At 44.5% G+C, this 22,813-nt stretch overlaps 1 protein-coding gene across 1 annotated transcript in view; it reads left to right on the top strand.

Annotated features, from left to right (window-relative positions):
- Positions 1-22,463, top strand: part of LOC134612197 (opsin-3-like) — a 41,203-nt gene extending 18,740 nt beyond the window's left edge. Inside the window, exons 2-5 of the mRNA XM_063456549.1 lie at positions 16,088-16,407; positions 17,254-17,502; positions 20,007-20,243; positions 22,428-22,463. Coding sequence (XP_063312619.1) covers positions 16,088-16,407; positions 17,254-17,502; positions 20,007-20,243; positions 22,428-22,463 — 842 coding nt within the window. The remainder of the gene's footprint in view (positions 1-16,087; positions 16,408-17,253; positions 17,503-20,006; positions 20,244-22,427) is intronic.
- The last annotated feature ends 350 nt before the right edge of the window (positions 22,464-22,813 follow it).

The following is a 22,813-nucleotide window of genomic DNA, read 5'->3' on the forward strand; positions in this document are numbered from 1 at the left end:
AATCACGCCCCCGATGAATCCTCATTCGTGCTTGGGGCTTGATTGACAGATCGGGTTGGGTTGTCGTCATGACGTCGACTACTGAACGCCGCGTCATAAAAGGAAGTGGATCCCTCGCGGCCGGCGTGTAAACGACCGAGGGAACCGCGAGGAACGAGTGATTCAACCCTTTTGCGAGGAAGAACGTCCAAGTGTCTCACCTCCACAGAGGTAGAGACAACAGGTACCCTGACAATAACTTTGGGTGTATTCCATCAAGTCCCATTGACTTATTTACAAGAAAAGTGGAAACCACCCAGAATACGTAAATATATATATATATATATATATAGAGTAGAATAACCTGTATCCAGGTAGAATATCCGAGGATATGCTCTGTGTGGAAAAATCAAATAGCTAACATAGCGTAAAATAGTATAGCATTAAAATGTGAATAAGTGGAAATATGGATGCACTCACAAACGAATGAGAAATCAGGCCTTTCACCCACTCAGGGGTACTGTAATGGATATGAGTTGAAGTATCTTCCAACCAAGTATGTAAAATAAAGGAAATCAAATATAGTGAAGATTGTTATAAAATTATATAAGACACATTTATTGGTCGCACTTACACATAGAAGATATAAAAACAGCGTGTCTCCAAATAATCATGGGACTGCTGGATGATGTTGTCAAAATATCCACAATAGGAGTCCAGGAGCAACAATATAGATACAGCAAAAAACCAAAATAAACAAATATAAGTATAAAAAGTACACAAGGAATAAACCCAACGCGTTTCGTCCGGTAAGGTGCTGGACTTCTTCAGGGATGTCTCTGGGTTCATCCTTGTGGGTTTTTATGGAGTGAATAATCTCCATTCATCCGGAACACTGGTTGGAACGCAAAAGGGCGCCAAATATCTGGGATTACGAAATAATGGTTCCGGGTACTAAAACACATGTGCGTAACACGCGCGTGCGTGAGCATAGAGGACCGTAACCTAGGAAGGACAAAAACATATGGCGAAAACGCCTGAATGTCTAACTGATAAAAAAAAAGGGTAGAATCAGTGTGATAACACCAGAACCACTACTGCATATTAAGACATGGAAAAAATATATGAAGATGATAATAGTAAGATGATAAATAGTATATAGTAATAACGAAAAATAAGATAAATTAAACAAATATCAATAATATATATATATAAAATTATAAAAAAATATATATATAAAAAAATATATACAAAAATATACATATGAAATATATACAAAATCTGAATAAAGTAATATATATAAAAAGAACTCCAGATATATTAAAAACAAAACAAAATAGTATATTATATACAATATTCCAATGTGTATATGTATAGTGTTCTGATGCATCACACTGAGTAATATTTGTATAACCATATATAACCATTTGTTAAGGAGGTAATGTCATAAATATAGTATTCGTAATCATCCATAGTTATGTAGAGGTGATAGCCACTAATGCCCAACATACTCATGCGTACACAATTTGACCCATTAATTATACACATAAAATTTGTTAAGGAACAATGCATACATAATTGTGAAAAACACATTGACTTATTTGTCTTTAATTTTGACAGTTGAAATAGAACCTCTTCCTCTGTAAACTCACATGTAACAAACTCATTTATCCTTTTTCCTTTTTCCTAACTGATGCCCCTTTCCTTCATTTTCATCTGTAAATACTGAACAAAAATATTCATTGAGGCAGTCAGCTAGACTTTATCCTTTTCTACATAACTTCCTTTTTTTTTTAATCCAACTAATCCTTGTGTTACTTTCCTTTTACTCATTTATGTATATTAAAAATGTTTTATCCCCTTTTTTTACTTACTGTGCTATTTTCTCTTCTGTGTGTGATTTGGAAGCTCATAACTTGCTTAGCCGCTTTCTGCCTAATCTTATAGATCATGCTGTCTTCCTCAATCTGGGTTTTTTATAATTACAAAATGCAAACTTTTTGTTTTTTACTATTTTGGCCACATCTGCGGAGTACTACAGCGGTTTCTTTAATTTTTTTGCTTTTACTGACAAGCCTAATGCAATTTTTTGTTGCCTTCAGCAGTGCAACTTTTAAATAATCCAATTTCTCTTGGACTCCATTTAAATTGCTCCAGTCTGATAATGACTCCTTTACACATATTCTAATTTGAGAAAAGTCTGTTTTTCTAAAGTCTAAAACTTTTGTTTTTGTGTGGTGTGACTCAGTCACTTTTCTTTTATCACTGACTGATCACTGTACCCTAAACTTTCACTTACAGTAATATCTGATACCAAAGCTCCATTTGTTAACACTAAATATAGTATGGCCTCTTTACGAGTTGGCTCCTCAACGACTTGTTTTAGAGACAATCCCAGTAGGGAGTTTAGAATATGTGTGCTCCTGGCACAAACAGCTATTTTGGTTTTCCAGTTCACATCACGAAGATTAAGGTCATCCCTGATGATAACTTCCCCCTTCATTGTCATTTTAGCTCAACTAGTAGATTATCTAACTCTTCTATTTGTCCTGGGGGCCTATAAATCACGCCTACATGACTTACTGTGTGATTACCAAATTCTAACATAACATAATGGACTCTATATTCGCCTCACTAACTTTTATTAGGCTAGATTTTATGCTATCCTTTACATACAGGGCCACCCCTCCCCCTTTCTTGCCTTCCCTGTCTTTTCAATATAAAGAGTACCCTGGCATTGCTATGTCCCAGTCATTTTTCTCATTATACCATGTCTCGGTAACAGCGACTAAATCTTCATTATCAGTTGCCATTATTGCCACAAGTTCATGGATCTTATTCCCTAAACTGCAAGCATGACTCTAAGCTTATCATATGTTTAACACCCTTGCTACAGGCACCTTCTGTCCTTGTTTTGGGGGGCAATTGGATTTATGTTTTATCACCCTTTTGCCACCCCCTCCTAGTTTAAATACATCCTAGCAAAACCTCTGAACTACTCACTGAGAACATTTGTTCCCTTTTGAGAAAGATACAAACCATCCTTTTTGTACAGTTTATTTCCATTCCAAATAAAGCTACCATGAGAAATTAAGCCAAATCCTTGCTCCCGACACCATTCACCAAGCCACAAGTTAAATTCCCTAATACGCATCTGCCTGTAATTCTGAGTGTTATGCACAGGCAGAACTTCAGAGAATGACAGTGTGGAAGCAACCTGCGGTATATCATTGGCAAAAACACTAAAAACATCCTTTACCTCTGAAACCTCATTGCAAGCCAAGTCATTTGTCCCTAGATGGACAAGTAAATCCAATTCCCCTTCCTGCTTTGCTCGCTTAACAACATTACAAATACGTCTCCTGTCTCTGTGAGCAGTAGCTTTGGGAAGACATCTCACAAGACCACTATTGTCCAGCTCCACATCTCTTATGATAGAATACCCCAACAACAACTGCTTTCTATTAGGCCTCATCATAGTCTCCAAGCCTGTCTCCATAATACCACTACACTCGGGGCCCAAGCCTGTCTCCACAACACCACTACCCTCAGTGCCCGAGCCTGTCTCCATAACACTAATACACTTGGTGCCTGAGCCTGTCTCCACAACACTACTATGCTCAGTGCCTAAGCCTGTCTCCACAACACCAGTACCCTCAGTGCCTGAGTCTGTTAACACCACTACACTTGGTGCCTGAGCCTGTCTTCCCAATACCACTACACTCAGTGCCTGAGCCTGTCTCCACAACACCACTACCCTCAGTGCCTGTGCCTGTCTCTATAACACCACTACACATGGTGCCTGAGTCTGTCTCCATAACACCATTAGACTCTGAAATAGTGATGTTGCGAACATGAAATTTTCGGTTCGCGAATGGCGAACGGGAACTTCCGCAAACGTTCGCGAACCGGCGAACCGGGTGAACTGCCATTGACTTCAATGGGCAGGCGGATTTTAAAACCCACAGGGACTCTTTCTGGCCACAAAAGTGATGGAAAAGTTGTTTCAAGGGGACTAACACCTGGACTGTGGCATGCTGGAGGGGGATCTATGGCAAAACTCCCATGGAAAATTACACAGTTGATGCAGAGTCTGGTTTTAATCCATAAAGGGCATAAATCACCTAACATTCCTAAATCACAATAGATATGGATTGACACCTGACATATGATATATTGACACCTTGACATATGGATTGACACCTGTCCTCAGAGACCCTGATACACACTGACACAGAGCAGAATAGAGACTGTTCCCCCTACATAGGGTCGCTTGGCAGATATGGATTGACACCTGTCCTCAGAGCCCCTGATACACACTGACACAGAGCAGAATAGAGACTGTTCCCCCTACATAGGGTCACTTGGCAGATATGGATTGACACCTGTCCTCAGAGACCATTAAACACACTGACACAGAGCAGAATAGAGACTGTTCCCCCTACATAGGGTCACTTGGCAGATATGGATTAACACCTGTCCTCAGAGACCATGATACACACTGACACAGAGCAGAATAGAGACTGTTCCCCCTACATAGGGTCACTTGGCAGGTATGGATTGACACCTGTCCTCAGAGACCATGATACACACTGACGCAGAGCAGAATAGAGACTGTTCCCCCTACATAGGGTCACTTGGCAGATATGGATTGACACCTGTCCTCAGAGACCTTGATACACACTGACACAGAGCAGAATAGAGACAGTTCCCCCTACATAGGGTCACTTGGCAGATATGGATTGACACCTGTCCTCAGAGACCTTGATACACACTGACACAGAGCAGAATAGAGACAGTTCCCCCTACATAGGGTCACTTGGCAGATATGGATTGACACCTGTCCTCAGAGACCATGATACACACTGACACAGAGCAGAATAGAGACTGTTCCCCCTACATAGGGTCACTTGGCAGATATGGATTGACACCTGTCCTCAGAGATCATGATACACACTGACACAGAGCAGAATAGATAATGTTCCCCCTACATAGGGTCACTTGGCAGATATGGATTGACACCTGTCCTCAGAGCCCCTGATACACACTGACACAGAGCAGAATAGAGACTGTTCCCCCTACATAGGGTCACTTGGCAGATATGGATTAACACCTGTCCTCAGAGACCATGATACACACTGACACAGAGCAGAATAGAGACTGTTCCCCCTACATAGGGTCACTTGGCAGGTATGGATTGACACCTGTCCTCAGAGCCCCTGATACACACTGACACAGAGCAGAATAGAGACTGTTCCCCCTACATAGGGTCACTTGGCAGATATGGATTGACACCTGTCCTCAGAGACCATGATACACACTGACACAGAGCAGAATATGGACTGTTCCTCCTTCATAGGGTAACTTGGCAGATATGGATTGACACCTATCCTAAGGATCCCTGATACACACTGACACAGAGCAGAATAGAGACCGTTCCCCCTACATAGGGTCACTTGGCAGATATGGATTGACACCTATCCTAAGGATCCCTGATACACACTGACACAGAGCAGAATAGAGACTGTTCCCCCTACATAGGGTCACTTGGCAGATATGGATTGACACCTGTCCTCAGAGATCATGATACACACTGACACAGAGCAGAATAGAGAATGTTCCCCCTACATAGGGTCACTTGGCAGATATGGATTGACACCTGTCCTCAGAGCCCCTGATACACACTGACACAGACCAGAATAGGGACTGTTCCCCCTACATAGGGTCACTTGGCAGATATGGATTGACACCTGTCCTCAGAGACCATTAAACACACTGACACAGAGCAGAATAGAGACTGTTCCCCCTACATAGGGTCACTTGGCAGATATGGATTAACACCTGTCCTCAGAGACCATGATACACACTGACACAGAGCAGAATAGAGACTGTTCCCCCTACATAGGGTCACTTGGCAGGTATGGTGTGACACCTGTCCTCAGAGCCCCTGATACACACTGACACAGAGCAGAATAGAGACTGTTCCCCCTACATAGGGTCACTTGGCAGATATGGATTGACACCTGTCCTCAGAGCCCCTGATACACACTGACACAGAGCAGAATAGAGACTGTTCCCCCTACATAGGGTCACTTGGCAGATATGGATTGACACCTGTCCTCAGAGACCATGATACACACTGACACAGAGCAGAATATGGACTGTTCCTCCTTCATAGGGTAACTTGGCAGATATGGATTGACACTTAGCTAGTTTCCAGAAATGCTGGATAGGTAGAAGGGCTATAAAGACTCAAAGAGGTCTAAGAAGAATCCTCTAAACTAGCCCTAATCTCCTTAAACACCTTCAAGGGTGTTCTAAGCTAAAGCTCAATCTAAACGTTTAGATGACTGCCTGATTTCCCATCACAGATGCTGGCTAGGAATAACAGTGTGCAAGACAAAGAGTGGGTCTAAGTGCCCATAGTGCAGTAAAGTGTCCCTAGTGAAGTGAAAAAGAGAATATCGAGCTGGTGCCCAAGAGAATAACGAGCCGGCGACTTATCAGGGGACGTGTATATGGCATCGATTTTAGGAACCGGGAGATGGAAAAAGATGCTTGGTCGGTCCTCCTACTTCAAATTTGGGGCACTGTGCGTGCAATCTAATGTGCCACCAGATAGGAGATGTATGTTAAGTTGTACTATTCCTATCAGTTTAATCCCTGTTATGTGCCTTTTTTTGGTTTGGTTTTTGAAGCCACAGTGCAGCACCAGAGGGCTGAAAAATTAGGCATGTACACATGCCTGAAAAATTAGGTATTGTTGCAGTCACTGCTGTAGCAGCGGCCAGAAAAATTGATGTTTGTTTCACAGGCAGAAAGTGCCCTAAAAACATTGCAACTTGAACCCTAGTTGGTGGCGGATAAGTCACGCAAGTCAACCGGCATTCAGAGCTAAAATACAGCAGCGTGTGGACCATTTTTAGCCCAAGGCAGTTCATCTCATCAGGCCTTTTTTAGTCGAATGTATCGCCCACTGTCAGTCCCTTCGGGATCCATACCTCATTCATCTTAATAAAGGTGAGGTAATCTAGACTTTTTTGACCTAGGCGACTTCTCTTCTCAGTGACAATACCTCCTGCTGCACTGAAGGTCCTTTCTGACAGGACACTTGAAGCGGGGCAGGCCAGAAGTTCTATCGCAAATTGGGATAGCTCAGGCCACAGGTCAAGCCTGCACACCCAGTAGTCAAGGGGTTCATCGCTCCTCAGAGTGTCGATATCTGCAGTTAAGGCGAGGTAGTCTGCTACCTGTCGGTCAAGTCATTTTCTGAGGGTGGATCCCAAAGGGCTGTGGCGATGCGTAGGACTTAAAAAGCTCTGCATGTCCTCCATCAACAACATGTCTTTAAAGCGTCCTGTCCTTGCCGGCGTGGTCGTGGGAGGAGGAGGATTACTTTCACCTCTTCCCCTGTTAGATTCCCGTTGTGCTGTGACATCACCCTTATACGCTGTGTAAAGCATACTTTTTAATTTATTTTGCAAATGCTGCATCCTTTCCGACTTGTTGTAATTTGGTAACATTTCAGCCACTTTCTGCTTATACCGGTGGTCTAGTAGCGTGGACACCCAGTACAGGTCGTTCTCCTTCAGCCTTTTTATACGAGGGTCCCTCAACAGGCACGACAGCATGAAAGACCCCATTTGCACAAGGTTGGATGCCGAGCTACTCATTTCCCGTTCCTCCTCCTCAGTGATCTCAATGAAGGTATGTTTTTTCCCCCAGCCACGTACAACACCACGGGTACCAGATAGATGACAACGAGCACCCTGGGATGCCTGTTGTGGTTGGTCTTCCTCCTCCTCCTCAAAGCCACATTCCTCCTCTGACTCCTCTTCCTCACAATCCTCTTCCAGCATTGCCGCAGGTCCAGCAAGCGATGCTGATAAGGCTGTTTCTGGTGGTGATGGTGACCACAACTCTTCCTCTTCCTCTTCACGCTCATCTATGGCCTGATCCAGCACTCTTCGCAGGGCACGCTCCAGGAAGAAAACAAATGGTATGATGTCGCTGATGGTGCCTTCGGGGCGACTGACTAGGTTTGTCACCTCCTCAAAAGGACGCATGAGCCTACAGGCATTGCGCATGAGCGTCCAGTAACGTGGCAAAAAAATTCCCAGCTCCCCAGAGGCTGTCCTAGCACCCCGGTCATACAAATATTCATTAACGGCTTTTTCTTGTTGGAGCAGGCGGTCGAACATTAGGAGTGTTGAATTCCAACGTGTCGGGCTGTCGCAAATCAAGCGCCTCACTGGCATGTTGTTTCACCGCTGGATATCTGCAAAGTGCGCCATGGCCGTGTAGGAACGCCTGAAATGGCCACACACCTTCCTGGCCTGCTTCAGGACATCCTGTAAGCCTGTGTACTTATGCACAAAGCGTTGTACGATCAGATTACACACATGTGACATGCACGGCACATGTGTCAACTTGCCCAACTTCAATGCCGCCAACAAATTTGTTCCATTGTCACAAACCACTTTGCCGATATCCAGTTGCTGCGGAGTCAGCCACTTTTCCACCTGTGCGTTCAGGGCGGACAGCACTGCTTGTCCGGTGTGACTCTCTGCTTTCAAGCAAGTCAAACCCAAGACGGCGTCACACTGCCGTATCCGGGATGTGGAATAGTATCTGGGGAGCTGGGGGGGTGCCGTTGATGTGGAGCAAGACGCAGCAGCAGAAGAGGACTCAGCCGAGGAGGTTATGGAAGAGGATGGAGTAGGAGGAGTAGAGGAGGTGGCAGCAGGCCTGCCTGCAAGTCGTGGCAGTGTCACCAACTCCTCTGCAGAGCCACGCATTCCATGCTTGGCAGCCGTCAGCAGGCTTACCCAATGCGCAGTGTAGGTTATATACCTGCCCTGACCATGCTTTGCAGACCAGGTATCAGTGGTCAGATGGACCCTTGCCCCAACACTGTCAGACATGCCATTACTTCCTTTTGCAAAATCGAGTACAGGTTGGGGATTGCCTTTTGTGCAAAGAAATTTCGTCCGGGTACCTTCCACTGCGGTATCCCAATAGCCACAAATTTTTTGAATGCCTCAGACTCCACCAGCTTGTATGGTAAAAGCTGGCGGGCTAATAGTTCAGACAAGCCAGCTGTCACACGCTGGGCAAGGGGGTGACTTTCTGACATTGGCTTCTTACGCTCAGACACCTGACTGTGGGCAGATGAGCGGGAACTGCTCAAGGCGAGAGACGGAGTGGCGAATGGTTGAGTGGGGGCAAGGAGGACAGCAGTGGTTGACGTGGCTGAAGATGCTGGACCAGGAGGAGGATGGCGGCTTTGAGTTTGTGTGCTGCTTGTACTCATGTGTTGATCCCATAGGCGTTTGTGATGTGCGATCATGTGCCTACGCAAAGCAGTTGTACCTAGGTGGGTGTTGGACTTCCCACGACTCAGTTTATTTTGGCACAGGTTGCAAATGGCATCGCTGTTGTCAGAGGCAGACACACAAAAAAAATGCCACACTGCTGAGCTCTGCAATGATGGCATTCTGGTGGTGGACACAGCATGCGTTGATTGGCGTGCTTTCGGGCTGACCCCGGGTGCCGATGCATGCTGTCTGACTGTGCCACTAGCTCCTTGCGATGACCTCCCCCTGCTTCCAACTCGTCTCCTCCTCCTCCTCTCTGTATCCCCATCTGAACTTTCGCCTTGTTCTTCTTCTTGCCGAGCGGGCAACCACGTGACATCCATGGACGCATCGTCATCATCAACCGCTTCGCTTGTATCTGACAACTCAGCAAAGGAAGCAGCAGCGGGTACAACATCATCATCATCACACCGTACGTCCATGTGTGTAATGCTGCCTGCCTGAGACATATCCCTGTTATCTTTATCCTCTAGCAATAATGGTTGTGCATCACTCATTTCTTCAAACGGATGTGTAAATAACTCCTCTGACATACCAAGTGAAGCGGCTGTGGTGCTAGTGTTGGTGGTGGCGGCAGGCGGGTGAGTGGTATCTTGAGAGGTGCCCAATGCTAAGCTGGAGGAGGATGGTGCATCAAGGTTCCGAGCGGAAGCTGTAGAAGATTGGGTGTCCTGTGTTAGCCAGTCAACTATGTCCTCAGAACTTTTCAAGTTCAGGGTACGTGGCCTCTGAAAACTGGGCATTATTCTAGGGCAAAAGGGAATCACAGCACCACGACCACGATGGCCCCTGCGGGGTGGCCTGCCTCTGCCTGTCATTTTTTTTGGATTAGTGGTACTATGCGTGCAAACTACTGTGAGACCATATATGAGTGGCACTGTGCAGTGGCAGAGGTTGGCAGAGTACACGCTGTAGGCCTGACACACCCGCTTGAAGACAACTAACTGATATTCAATCTATAACAGTGAAAAAAGTTTTTTTGGTTTTAAATGCACGCTATTGTGACACCAGATATGAGTGGCAATGTGCACTGGCAGAGGTTGGCAGAGTACACGCTGTAGGCCTGACACCCGCTTGAAGACAACTAACTGCTATTCAATCTATAACAGTGAAAAAAGTTTTTGGGTTTTAAATGCACGCTATTGTGACACCAGATATGAGTGGCAATGTGCACTGGCAGAGGTTGGCCGAGTACACGCAGTAGGCCTGATACCCACTTGAAGACAACTAACTGCTATTCAATCTATAACAGTGAAAAAAGTTTTTTGGTTTTAAATGCACGCTATTGTGACACCAGATATGAGTGGCAATGTGCACTGGCAGATGTTGGCAGAGTACACGCTGTTGGCCTGACACACAGATGCTTGCAGACAACTAACTGCTATTCAATATATTACAGTGAAAATAAAATTTTTGTTTTTAAATGCACGCTATTGTGACACCAGATATGAGTGGCACTGTGCACTGGCAGAGGTTGGCACTTGGCAGAGTACATGCTGTAAGCCTGACACACACGTTTGAAGACAAGTAACTGCTATTCAATCTATAACCAAAAGTTTTTTGGTTTTAAATGCACGCTATTGTGACACCAGATATGAGTGGCAATGTGCACTGGCAGAGGTTGGCAGAGTACACGCTGTAGGCCTGACACCCGCTTGAAGACAACTAACTGCTATTCAATCTATAACAGTGGAAAAAAAAGTTTTTTTGTTTTTAAATGCAAGCTATTGTGACACCAGATATGAGTGGTGGCACTGGGCAAGTGGGCACAGTATCCATTGTGAGCCTGACACAGAAGCTGGCAAGCAGGCAACTGCAATTAAATTACACAGGAAAAAAAGCAGACTGATGTTCTAGCCCTAATAAGGGCTTTTTGGGGTGCTGTCCTTACAGCAGAGATCAGATGAGTCCTTCAGGACTGTAGTGGACACTGAATACACTAGCCTAGCTATACATTTCCCTATCAAATGAGCAGCAGCTACACTTTCCCTCCTCTATCTAAGAATGCAGCTTCAGAATGAATCTAAAATGGATGCTGTACAGGAGGTGGGAGGGTCTGGAAGGGAGGGTCTGCTGCTGATTGGCTGGAATGTGTCTGCTGACTGTGAGGCACAGGGTCAAAGTTTACTCAATGATGACGAATAGGGGGCAGATCGAACCGCCATGTTCGCCAGGAACTATTCGCCTGCGAACAGTTCGGTACATCACTAGTGTCAAAGTAACAGCCACATGAATGCAAGACCCAAGGTTTCCCAGGAGAACATTCACCAGAGCATAACACTGCCTTTGCCAGGCTGCCTTCTTCCTATGGGGCATCCTGCTGCCATCTCTTACCTAGGTAAATGACACACACTCACCCCGCCAGCCACCTGATCTATAAGAAAATGTGATTAATCAGACCAGAAAATCTTCTGAGTTCCAGTTCTGATACTCAAATCCCCATTGGAGGACAGTGGACAGAGGTCATCATGGGTACTCTGACTGGTCTGCGCCTGTGCAGAAAATTGTGACACACTGTGTGTTCTGACACTTTTCTATCATGGCCAGCAGCAAGTTTTTCACAAGGTGAGCTACAGTAGCTCTTCTGTGTGATTGTACCAGACAGTCTAGCCTTTGCTGCTGATGAGGATCAATAAACCCTGACGCTGGTTCACTGATTGTCTTTTCTTGTACCACTGTAGTAGGTACTAACCACTGCATACTGGAAACACCCCACGAGACTTGCCATTTTGGATATGCTCTGAGCCAGTCATCTAGTCCAGTGCTCCCCAACCTTTTTATCGCCGCCGAACCGGTAAACGTTTGATAATTTTTCCGTGGCCCGCTTGTTTTGATTTAATAATTTTAATTTAGTGAAGAAGCTTGTCAGATATGAACACACATGATGTACACAGACACATCACAAAACGCAGTCACAGATATACACACATTAACACAGTTAGATACATTCAAAGACAAAAAATAAACGTCACATATATTAAAAAAACACACAGACAAACAATTTCACTAATATACATAAGCTCATTGACATAAAAACACAAGCTCACTCATTAGCAGGCACACACACACACACATGCAAGCAAGCTCACTCACTAGCAGGCGCACACACACACAGCTTAATTTAGTGGTTCTGGTGTCTATAGCCTGTCCCTGCAGGCTTTTGAATGTAAACACTGACTTTTCAGAGAAAAGGCAGTGTTTACATTGCTTCCTAGTGACACCTCTAGTGACAGACACTCAGACGGTCACTCGAGGCGCTTCATGTGTCAGTGCGGATTGGCTGAGATCATCAAGCTTGATGATCTCAGTCATAGAGGCAGAGACCAGCACGACGTTGGGAAAAAAAAAAGGTGAGTAAATCACTATTTTTAAAAACACACATAGACACCACGACTGACACACACACACACCATGACAGACCCACCATGACACAGACACACACACACACACACCGTGATACAGACAGACACACACCATTATGCAGACACACCGTGACACAGACACACACACATGACACAGACAGACAGACACACACACCATGACACAGACACACACACCATGACACAGACAGACAGACACACACACAGCATGACACACACACACACAGCATGACACAGACAGACACACACACAGCATGACACAGACACTTGTTGCTACCTGTGTGGGTGGGCAGACTGATAGGTGTCCTGCGGCCGCATGGAGAGCTTGGATGGCGGCCGCAGGGGAAGCTCTTCTGGCGGCCGCTGGGGGAGCAGGCTGTTCTGTCTCTGCTCCCCCTCCCTCGCGCGCTAGAAATAGACCGGGGCCGGAATATGACGTCATATTCCGGCCCCGGTCTCATTAAGCTGCACGCGAGGGAGGGGGAGCAGAGACAGAACAGCCTGCTCCCCCAGCAGCCGCCAGAAGAGCTTCCCCTGCGGCCGCCATCCAAGCTCTCCATGTGGTCGCAGGACACCCACATGTCTCCCCGGCCCCAGGTGCCGATGGCCCACCGGGAAATTTCCCGGTATCCCGGTGGGCTAGTCCGGCCCTGGCGGCCCGGTACCGTTTGATCCACGGACTGGTACCGGTCCGCGGCCCGGGGGTTGGGGAACACTGATCTAGTCAACACTATTTGTGCCTTGTTAAAGTCACTCAGATCTTTTCGCTTGCCCATCTGTCCTGCTTCCAATACATGAAATTCAAAAACTGACTGTTCACTTGCTGCCTGATATAACCCAACCCTTAATATGTGTAGTTGTAATGATATAATCAATGTTATTCATGTCACCTGTCAGTGGTGTTACAATCGCCCTTTAACTACAGCACTTGTAACTATACATTGTGTTGTTCTAGGCTAAAATAGCTACGTAAATTGAAAACACAGCTGACTTGGGGAACCTATCAAATCTGGTTATTTTGATCTGAATGTGAAAGACACTTTGGCTTCCTGACAATGTCACACTCTGGGGTTTATTTTTCATAAATTACAGTGAACTGAAAACCAAACTGCATAACTTAGACCAAAATAGCCATACAATAACTATGTCAGAGTTAGAGATTATTTTCCCATTAAGCTATATTGTGCAAACATCTTGCAAACAAGTGAATAAAAAAAAAGTGCTGTGATCGACACCCACCTTTAGTCAATGGGTAGATAAGGTGGAATCAATTTATGATATGGAGATACTGACTGCCTCCCTGCAGGGACGCTCGGACAAATGCGCTCTACAGTGGTACCCGTGGAGGCTCTACATTTCTAAGGGTAGGGCTTAGGAGCGGAGGAGTGCACCGAGCTCGGGGGGCTGGGACCAGAGCGAGCAGGAGTGCTGCTGCAAACCGAAGGCTGCTGGATCACGGGACTGGCACACGCCCGGGGGGACCTCACCCGGGCAGCAGGCCCAGGGCCACCCTGATACCTACCCTGCACTACCCCCCCTGCCCTCACCCCCTCTCCCCCCACCTCCTACTGGACACCCCCCTCCACCCCAATATACCAAAAGAGGGACTGGAACAACCCAGACAGGTTGGGAACCACCCAGGGAGATTGACACGACCGCAGCGGGGTACGTGTGAGTTACTACCTCCCACTGACAGGACTGGTCCTAGCACCTGATGGACGGATAGGTTCGAAACACTGGAGCAGATGGGCGACAACACAGGGGGGCAAGGAGACCGCTAACCTTCCAGAAATAGAGGCCCTGGAAAACCCGGGCCCAGACACAACACACTCTTCCTCGACAAATGGCCTCACTACCACCGGACATTTCAAGGGAGCCCAATGCTTCCCCCCCCTACTGATGTTTACTCCACCCCGCAAGCTCCGCAAAGGGGGAAGTCGAGACATGGCCCTGATAGACATCAGGCACTCCAACATAGAAGCCAGACACAGACAACCCAGGAGACAAAACACCCATGCAAGGGCATGAGCTAACCTAAAGACTGAAGGGAGGCAGTATAGAACACCAGACATCTCTCTCAGGCGCTTGCCCCCACGGATGAACAAGACATTACCGGTGTTAAGTTTATGTTTATTATATAGGAGCCTAATCTCAAATATACACCTCACATATTTTCTAAAATATCTGCTGTAGCAGCTAGGTTTTGGGATTTGCTCTTCATAGTACCTTGTACTTACCTTTCAGAGCTCGACCTATCCCCCGATACGACTACCTAAGCGAACCTCATCGTCACTAGGTATACTCCCCCAATGTGTAATGCTTGCCAATTTCATGTTCACTACGCTAACCTATGTTCTGAATATACAAAGTACTTACTGTATTCCTTTTGTTACCTCTGAAAACTCAATAAATATTGATTGACACAAAAAAAGTGCTGTGGAACACATATTACAAATATTTTATCTATAATACAGATGAAGGAATAGCGCACACATAAAAATACATTTCTAAATTTTATAAAGTTACTTAAAATCACCTATCTCAGCAAATAAATATGGGGATTCAGTTCAGTCATATTGTGTTAAGCCCTCCACTACTTCCCAGTACCCCAATATCGGTGGGTCCTACACTAATTCCAATGTGGGAGAAAAATCAAATAGTGCTAGTGTGAAATAAGCTTTTGTTTTTACCAAATATTGTATTGCTATGAGGCTCTGTGGCGCATGTACCCAGACATTACAGTGAGTTTTATTGTGGAGCTCTATGATACACCTAGGCATGCCATACATTCTGAGACTTGATTAAAATAAAATAAAAAGGTCAACAGTAGAAAAAGAATACAGAAGGACCTATTTTATATTAAAATTGCTCAAAAACATTAAGATGTGCCTCATGTCCTGAAACAGAAATACTCAGAATCCAGGGAGCTAATACCACTGTGCTGTGAAATAAAACAGAATTGAAAAAAAATCAAAGCACAAAACTGTAAAATGGGGGAAAAAAGCATGCCCCCACTTACCCCTATGGGATCTTGGCAAAAGAACTCAAAATCCTCATAAAAGTAATACAAAAAGAAAAACAAAACAATTGCCGAAAAAGAAGTGCTTCAAATCCCAAACCCACTGGGTGCATAGACAAACAGAGGACAAGGTCAAGGAAAACCACCTACAGGTCCTTAAACATAGGAGTAAACCATGTCTTGCCTATATAATTAAACCACTCTTTCTCATCAAAGATATCTTGAAAAGTGTGTGTATGTGGATTTTGCAGAGCAATCTTTTTCCATTTACTAAGTATGTAAGTGATCCATAGGGTGCTACATTACACTGTTTTGTTTTTCATTTTTTACAGGACTTGTCTCAGTATTCACATTCACGGTTCTTGCCTATGAACGATATGGTCGAGTCATACATGATAAGGTCATCGATTTTCCATGGGGCTGGAGAGCAATTACATGGGTCTGGATTTACTCAGCACTCTGGGCCTCAGCACCTCTAATTGGATGGAACAGATATACCTACGAAATCCATGGACTTGATTGTTCTTTGAATTGGATACCAAGTGGGCCCAAAGAGATATCCTTTGTATTAGTTTTCTTTATTGCTTGCCTTGCTGTTCCAATGGGCATTATGCTTTTCTGCTATGGACAAATTCTATATGCCATTCGAAAAGTGAGTATAAATGACGTATGCAGAAGAATAGTTAAATACATAAGAATAATTAAAGGACAACCTGGCCCACAGCCAGGTCCCCTCCGATGGAATGGCTGCGATGGTATTACACTCTACCATGCGCCATCACAAATGATACAAGTGACACTGGGCAGTGACTATTTTAATGGTCAATTAGGCATGTTAGATATGTGAAGATATTTAATAAATTGTGCAGAGTTACTTATTAAACTTGGAATTGTGGAGAATTAAAGGAACACAGTCATCATTGTTGTATAGCTAGAGTTGGCAATGGCTGCAGTGTCCCTCTAACAAGGCAACAACAACATAGTGCAGGTCAGTATAGCCTACCTGAAGAAAAAAAAAGCTTTAGCTTCGTTTTCTGATCACAATTACATTGGCAGTAATTTGTAGTTCTCTTGTCAATGCTCCACAATTTTTTCTGTTATTACCAAATCAACGCCACTTTTTTATTTATATGGAATAGTTCAAGCATAATACAATGGCAATTTTAAGAGTGATTTAGATTAGGTTTAGAAACCTTTTTTAGTGTCCTAAAGAACCAGTTTTATTTATTGATTAGAATATATTTTAGCACCTTTTTCCAAACATTATCTAAACCCACTAAAAAGCAAATCTAATCAGAATATACACTGTTGAATGTAACATTGGATTCATGGACAGTGTAAATTAGTACAAAGTGTTTTTTTTATTTCTGCCAACATCATAACTTGAAAGACCTATCTCGCTAAAGTTGCAGATGAGGAGGGACAATAAGTCCTAGTAAAAAAGATGGAAAGAAAATTCTCAAATTAATTATGTTGTAAATATTCCTTTGCCTTCCAGCTTCGGAGTGTACCAAACCTTCACACTAGTCAAGCAGTCAAAATTCTAGACTATGAGATATATGTGGCCAAAATGTCTTGTTTGGTGATATTGGCTTTTCTCTGCTACTGGATGCCATATGCCGTGATGTCTCTGCTAGCAACATGTGGTATTGGCCTGGTGACTCCAACAAACGCCATGATACCATCTTTTCTCGCTAAATCAATTGCAGTTTCTAATCCAGTGATCTACTTATTCATGAGTAAAAAGGTACAGTTGATTCTTTAATTCTGTGCAACTTGTATGGTAGATGTGTGAACACCTAAAAGTTTATATAAAATATTAAAGGTATAACCATGCTGTACATTATATGGCCTTCACAACTTTGTCCAACCATCTTGTAGAAGTATCACAAAAAACAGGTCTCTCGGTGAGACTACCCCCTTGTCAGCAGGACCAATAATGTGTTGATGACAATTTGGCTGGGTTGGGAATCACAGTCCTAGAACACATTATTATTATTTTTTTTCTGAATGTCATATTTTCCTCGTTAACCTACACTTCCATGCAGGGCCGGACTGGGAAAAAAATTAGGCCCGGGCATTTTTCAATCAGAGCGGCCCCCTGAGAAGGGGGCGGGGCCAGAGAGGGTGTGTTTTGTCATCACTAATGACAAGCACACCCCCTCTCAAAGTGAGCAAGTTGGTTCAATGCGCAGAGCCCAGCTGAAGAGCTCTGGCATTAGAAAAAGGCTTGCGCTGTGTTTGCTTTTAAATTGTCTCTGGTGTCTCCACAAGTGGGATACCAGAGGACAATTGGGCCAGGAAAGTGTATGGTGCATGTGTTTGGAGCCTGCTTGTGAAATTGCGTGTGTGTAGAGTGTGGTGTGGTATTGTGTAAATAGGTCAATTTAATTTGTGTTTGTGGTGTAATATGTGTGGCTAGGCGCTGTAGAGAGTGTGTGTATAGGGGGCATAGTGTTATAGGGGATGTAGCGAGTGTGTGCATACAGGCTGTAGTGTGTGTGTGTGTGTATAGGTGACGTAGTGTGTGTAGGGGTTGTAGAGAGGGTGTGTAGGAGATCTAGTGTGTAAAGGACCCAGAGTGTGTATAGGAGATTGTGTGTGTGTGTGTGTGTGTATATATATATATAGGATTAAGAGTGCATATAGGGTAAGGGATCTAGCGTGTATCTGGAGCGTAATGTGTGTGGTGGTGCAGTGTGAGGGGTGCTGTAGTGTGTGTGTGTGTGTATATATATATATATATATATATATATATATTTGGACGTATTGTATGTGTGAGGGGTGCAGTGTGTGTGTATTTAAGAGGGGTGCTGTGTGTGAGGGTGTTTTTATCTGCCGTCACATTCTAGGTTTCTAATTTTCTTTGTCTGTTAACTCACTGAGGGTTATTTTATATATGTGTATGTGTGTGAGCGAGGGTGCTGTCTGTCTGAGGGTGCTGTCTGTCTGAGGGTGCTGTCTGTCTGAGGGTGCTGTCTCTCTGAAGGTGATGTGTGTGTCTGAAGGTGATGTGTGTGTCTGAAGGTGATGTGTGTGTCTGAAGGTGATGTGTGTGTCTGAGGGTGCTGTGTGTCTGAGGGTGCTGTGTGTCTGAGAGTGCTGTGTGTCTGAGAGTGATGTGTGTCTGAGGGTGCTGTGTGTCTGAGGGTGCTGTGTGTCTGGGTGCGCTGTGTGTCTGGGTGCGCTGTGTGTCTGGGTGCGCTGTGTGTGTCTGCGTGCGCTGTGTGTGTCTGGGGGTGCTGTGTGTGTCTGGGGGTGCTGTGTGTGTCTGGTGGTACTGTGTGTTTCTGGTGGTACTGTGTGTGTCTGGGGGGGCTGTGTGTGTCTGGGGGGGCTGTGTGTGTCTGGGTGCTGTGTGTGTCTGAGGGTGCTGTGTGCGTCTGAGGGTGCTGTGTGCGTCTGAGGGTGCTGTGTGCGTCTGATGGTGCTGTGTGTGTCTGATGGTGCTGTGTGTGTGGGGGGGCTGTGTGTGTGTGGGGGGGCTGTGTGTGTCTGGGGGGGCTGTGTGCGTCTGAGGGTGCTGTGTGCGTCTGAGGGTGCTGTGTGCGTCTGATGGTGCTGTGTGTGTGGGGGGGGCTGTGTGTGTCTGGGGGGCTGTGTGTGTCTGGGGGGGCTGTGTGTGTCTGTGTGTCTGGGGGTGATGTGTGTGTCTGGGGGTGATGTGTGTGTGTGAGGGGGCTGTTAGTGTGATTTTTTTTTATTTAAATATTTTTTTTATTAATAATAATAAAAAAAAAGTTATATCCCCCCCTTCCCTTCTTACCTTTAGCATGGGAGGGGGGGAGACGTTCTGCCTACAAGGAGCCGTTCTGCCTGGGGGGGACCATGCTTCCTTCCCTGGTGGTCCAGTATCCGCGGCAACGCTCAGACCTCGCGAGAGGACCCGGCGTAGCAGCTGGATAGAGCTCCGCCGGTCCTCTCTGCTGTCTCCCTCACACCCCACAGCCGGCGGCCGCCTGTCAGTGTCTCTGGGCCGGTAAGGGAGATCTTTGAGGGAGATCTCCCCTGCCGGCCTCGGCCCCACAGCCATCGCGGCCCACCGGGCATTTGCCCGGTGTGCCCGATGGCCAGTCCGGGCCTGCTTCCATGAACAATTATATAGCATAGCTTTTAACATGGTGAAATTTTATACCAGATCCTAAGAGATATGATTTCCGCTAACGTATACATAATCAGCTCTACACTGTCTGACATACTAAAAATATAAGATATTTCATATAACCAGTGAATTGTTGTATCATTTTGCAGTTCAGAGAAGGTGTTCAAGTCTTATGTTGTCACTGTTGGGGATTCCAGAGGACATTTCATGGCAAACCTTTCTATAGACATAGAAGACGCATTCAACCAATCTGCGTCCCACACAACGGTGGCAACCGAGGCAAAAGAAGAATTTCTTTTAGTTCTTCCTCCATAATATGTCATGTAAGCACAAAACAAACTGAAACCCATCACACAAGTAAAGATTCAAAAGGCTTTGTCACTAAGGTGAAAATAATTCATGTTCAACCACTATAGATAATTCTCTACATGACTTCGCTTTTTTTTTTTCCCATTCTCTTTTTTTCCTCAGTCTATTATGTGAAATACTCTTTAAATAAAACCTACTGCTGTATTATTTACAGAAAAACACTAGATCTAATTCAATTGTCTCTGTATTAGTATCATTCACTTGTCAATTTTCCTTCAGCGACAAACTTTGCTCCGTTTTATCTTTCGTTGTGTGAAGGAAAATTTAAGATACTCTATTTCCACCCATTGTACAGCGCTACGGAATCTGATGGCGCTATATAACTAATAAAATAGTAATACTAATTAAACATTTGCAATTAAAACAGCAATTCTACCATGAGCAGAAGGGAGAAACAATGAAAGCACCATAATCACTTCAACCAATTGTTAATGTTTAACAGAGTAAGAGAACAGAACTGCTCTACTTGGTCATATACTTCCCAACTATTGATTTTTTTTTTTTTTTACCTTATTGTCCCACCTCACCTGCAGCTTTAGCTAGATAGGTCTTTTAAGTTATGATGTTGGCAGGAATAAATAGTACAACATTTTGAGCTCATATAAGCACAGGGGTGATGTTAAACAAAGTGTTTTAGGCAAGAGGGAGACTCAATTAAATTTTAAAATCTGCTTATTGCTAATTAGAATCTGCTTTTAAAAAGCTTTACTTAGTCCAAATAGCCATGTTTCCATGCTTGCATTTTAATGACTCTTTATATTTCTTTTGTTAATCTGTGTTTTGTTGTGGTAATTGCAGAAAACACGTCACATACAAAATAAATGTTAAACAACCTAATTTATAAAGGTAAGAGAGTTTGCAACAAAATAGAAACATTACAAAACATGAAGACAATTATCATTAGCTTAGCTTTATAAATATAAGCAATATATAAATATAATAGTTAAATGGCTTGGAAATTTTACAAGTAACAGTCAAGAAAAGTGTCTCACAATAGACTTAATGAAGTTAAGGACCCTGTTTAGGCAATAATTAATATAGACGCCAAAGCAAAAAAAAAAATGGAAAGAATGCCAATAGAAGAAACACAATTAGAGACAATGCAATCCATATAGGAATGGCAGAGGTGGTTATGGAAGAGACCAGTCCCTGGAGCAGTCCATGTCAGTTAGTTGATTCCTACTCTGGAGGCTTGACACTGCATTAGCTAAGAAAGGATGAGGAAGGCCCATAGCTGGACTCCCAAATATTGCTGATAACTTGTAGGCAAGTGTGACCACCACATGGCTTCTAGGTAGAGAGGTTAGTTGGGACACCATACAATCCAGTACATGGATGTTCCAGATACCAGATTTGGTGGAGATGAGGTGGAGATATGAAGCATATCCAATAGAAACATGGCAATAATGGTCTGTGGTCATTTTGAATATGACAGTAGTGTCAAAGTTGAGAATCCCACGGTGCTGATCTTGTCAGTGCTCTGGGATATCTGCACTTAATAGAAGAAGGGAGACTTCGTTTTCCTTCATCGTGACTATACACTGACCTCCTGTGTCACGTGCAGTTGCCTCCAGAATGTGTCACAAACAAGACCAAGGCTAGGGGACTGCAATAGTGCTGTAAGGCCAGCTGTTTTACACATAAACTGCCTGTGAAGTTCAATGGTCATCTTAGGTAAGTATTTTCAAAACAAAAGTGCATGCTTGTATGTCCAAACACTGCTCCACTGAAGTGTGGAGCCAAGTGTAAATTAATCCTACCCTTCCAAAGGGAGTGGGAGGAGTGGACCAGCCAAAAGCATAAACGCAATGAGGATGGGAAATCGGCTACTTCACCCAACCCACTGAATCCACCGGGCCACAGATGATAAGTCCAATAATGTCCAAAGAAGAGCAGTCTTCAAACAGAGTAGCGTAGCAATAGTAGGTCAATTCGCCATGGGGAGACTGTCTGGGTTGCAGGCAGTCTCCCCACAACGGGAGCACCGCCGATCGCCGCCAGGGGAACGACGGCGATCGGGTAAGTACATCTTAAATTTAGGACGGTTCAGGACCGTCGTCGGTCGGCAATGGAAAAATGCCGATGACGGTCCTGAACCGTCCTGCGTCCTTAAGGGGTTAAAATGTGCAGTTATTTGATAAACGTTTGTGTTCCTGACACTATAGTGCTCCTTTAAATTTGACATTTCTCTTTGATTTCAGGAGAGGCTGTTGGGAAAAGTTACATTTTCCAGTTGAATGGCTGATTCTTCATTGTGAAAACCAGTAACAGTGATCAACTAGTAAATGGATTAACTGATAGCGAAGGCAAGTGATCACTGTGGTTTACCCCTGGAGTGATCAGACAGCCTGGGAGATGTGAATGGCTGACAAAGCAGTCCTATGCCGTGTATCAGTCTTTCAGAGAGTTACTGGACAACTTCATGAGTAATTGCACAGTGTACCATCATTAATGGAGATCTCCTGGTTGGCTGTGTATGATGGGCATGGTGGTCACAGGAACAACTGCTTAAAAATCCCCCAATATATTACCAATGACCCACCAATAGCTGGGATCTCAAACTATGCGACCCAGATACTGATGGCTT

This window comes from Pelobates fuscus, chromosome 5 (genome assembly GCF_036172605.1).
Source record: "Pelobates fuscus isolate aPelFus1 chromosome 5, aPelFus1.pri, whole genome shotgun sequence".
NCBI lineage: Eukaryota > Metazoa > Chordata > Amphibia > Anura > Pelobatidae > Pelobates > Pelobates fuscus.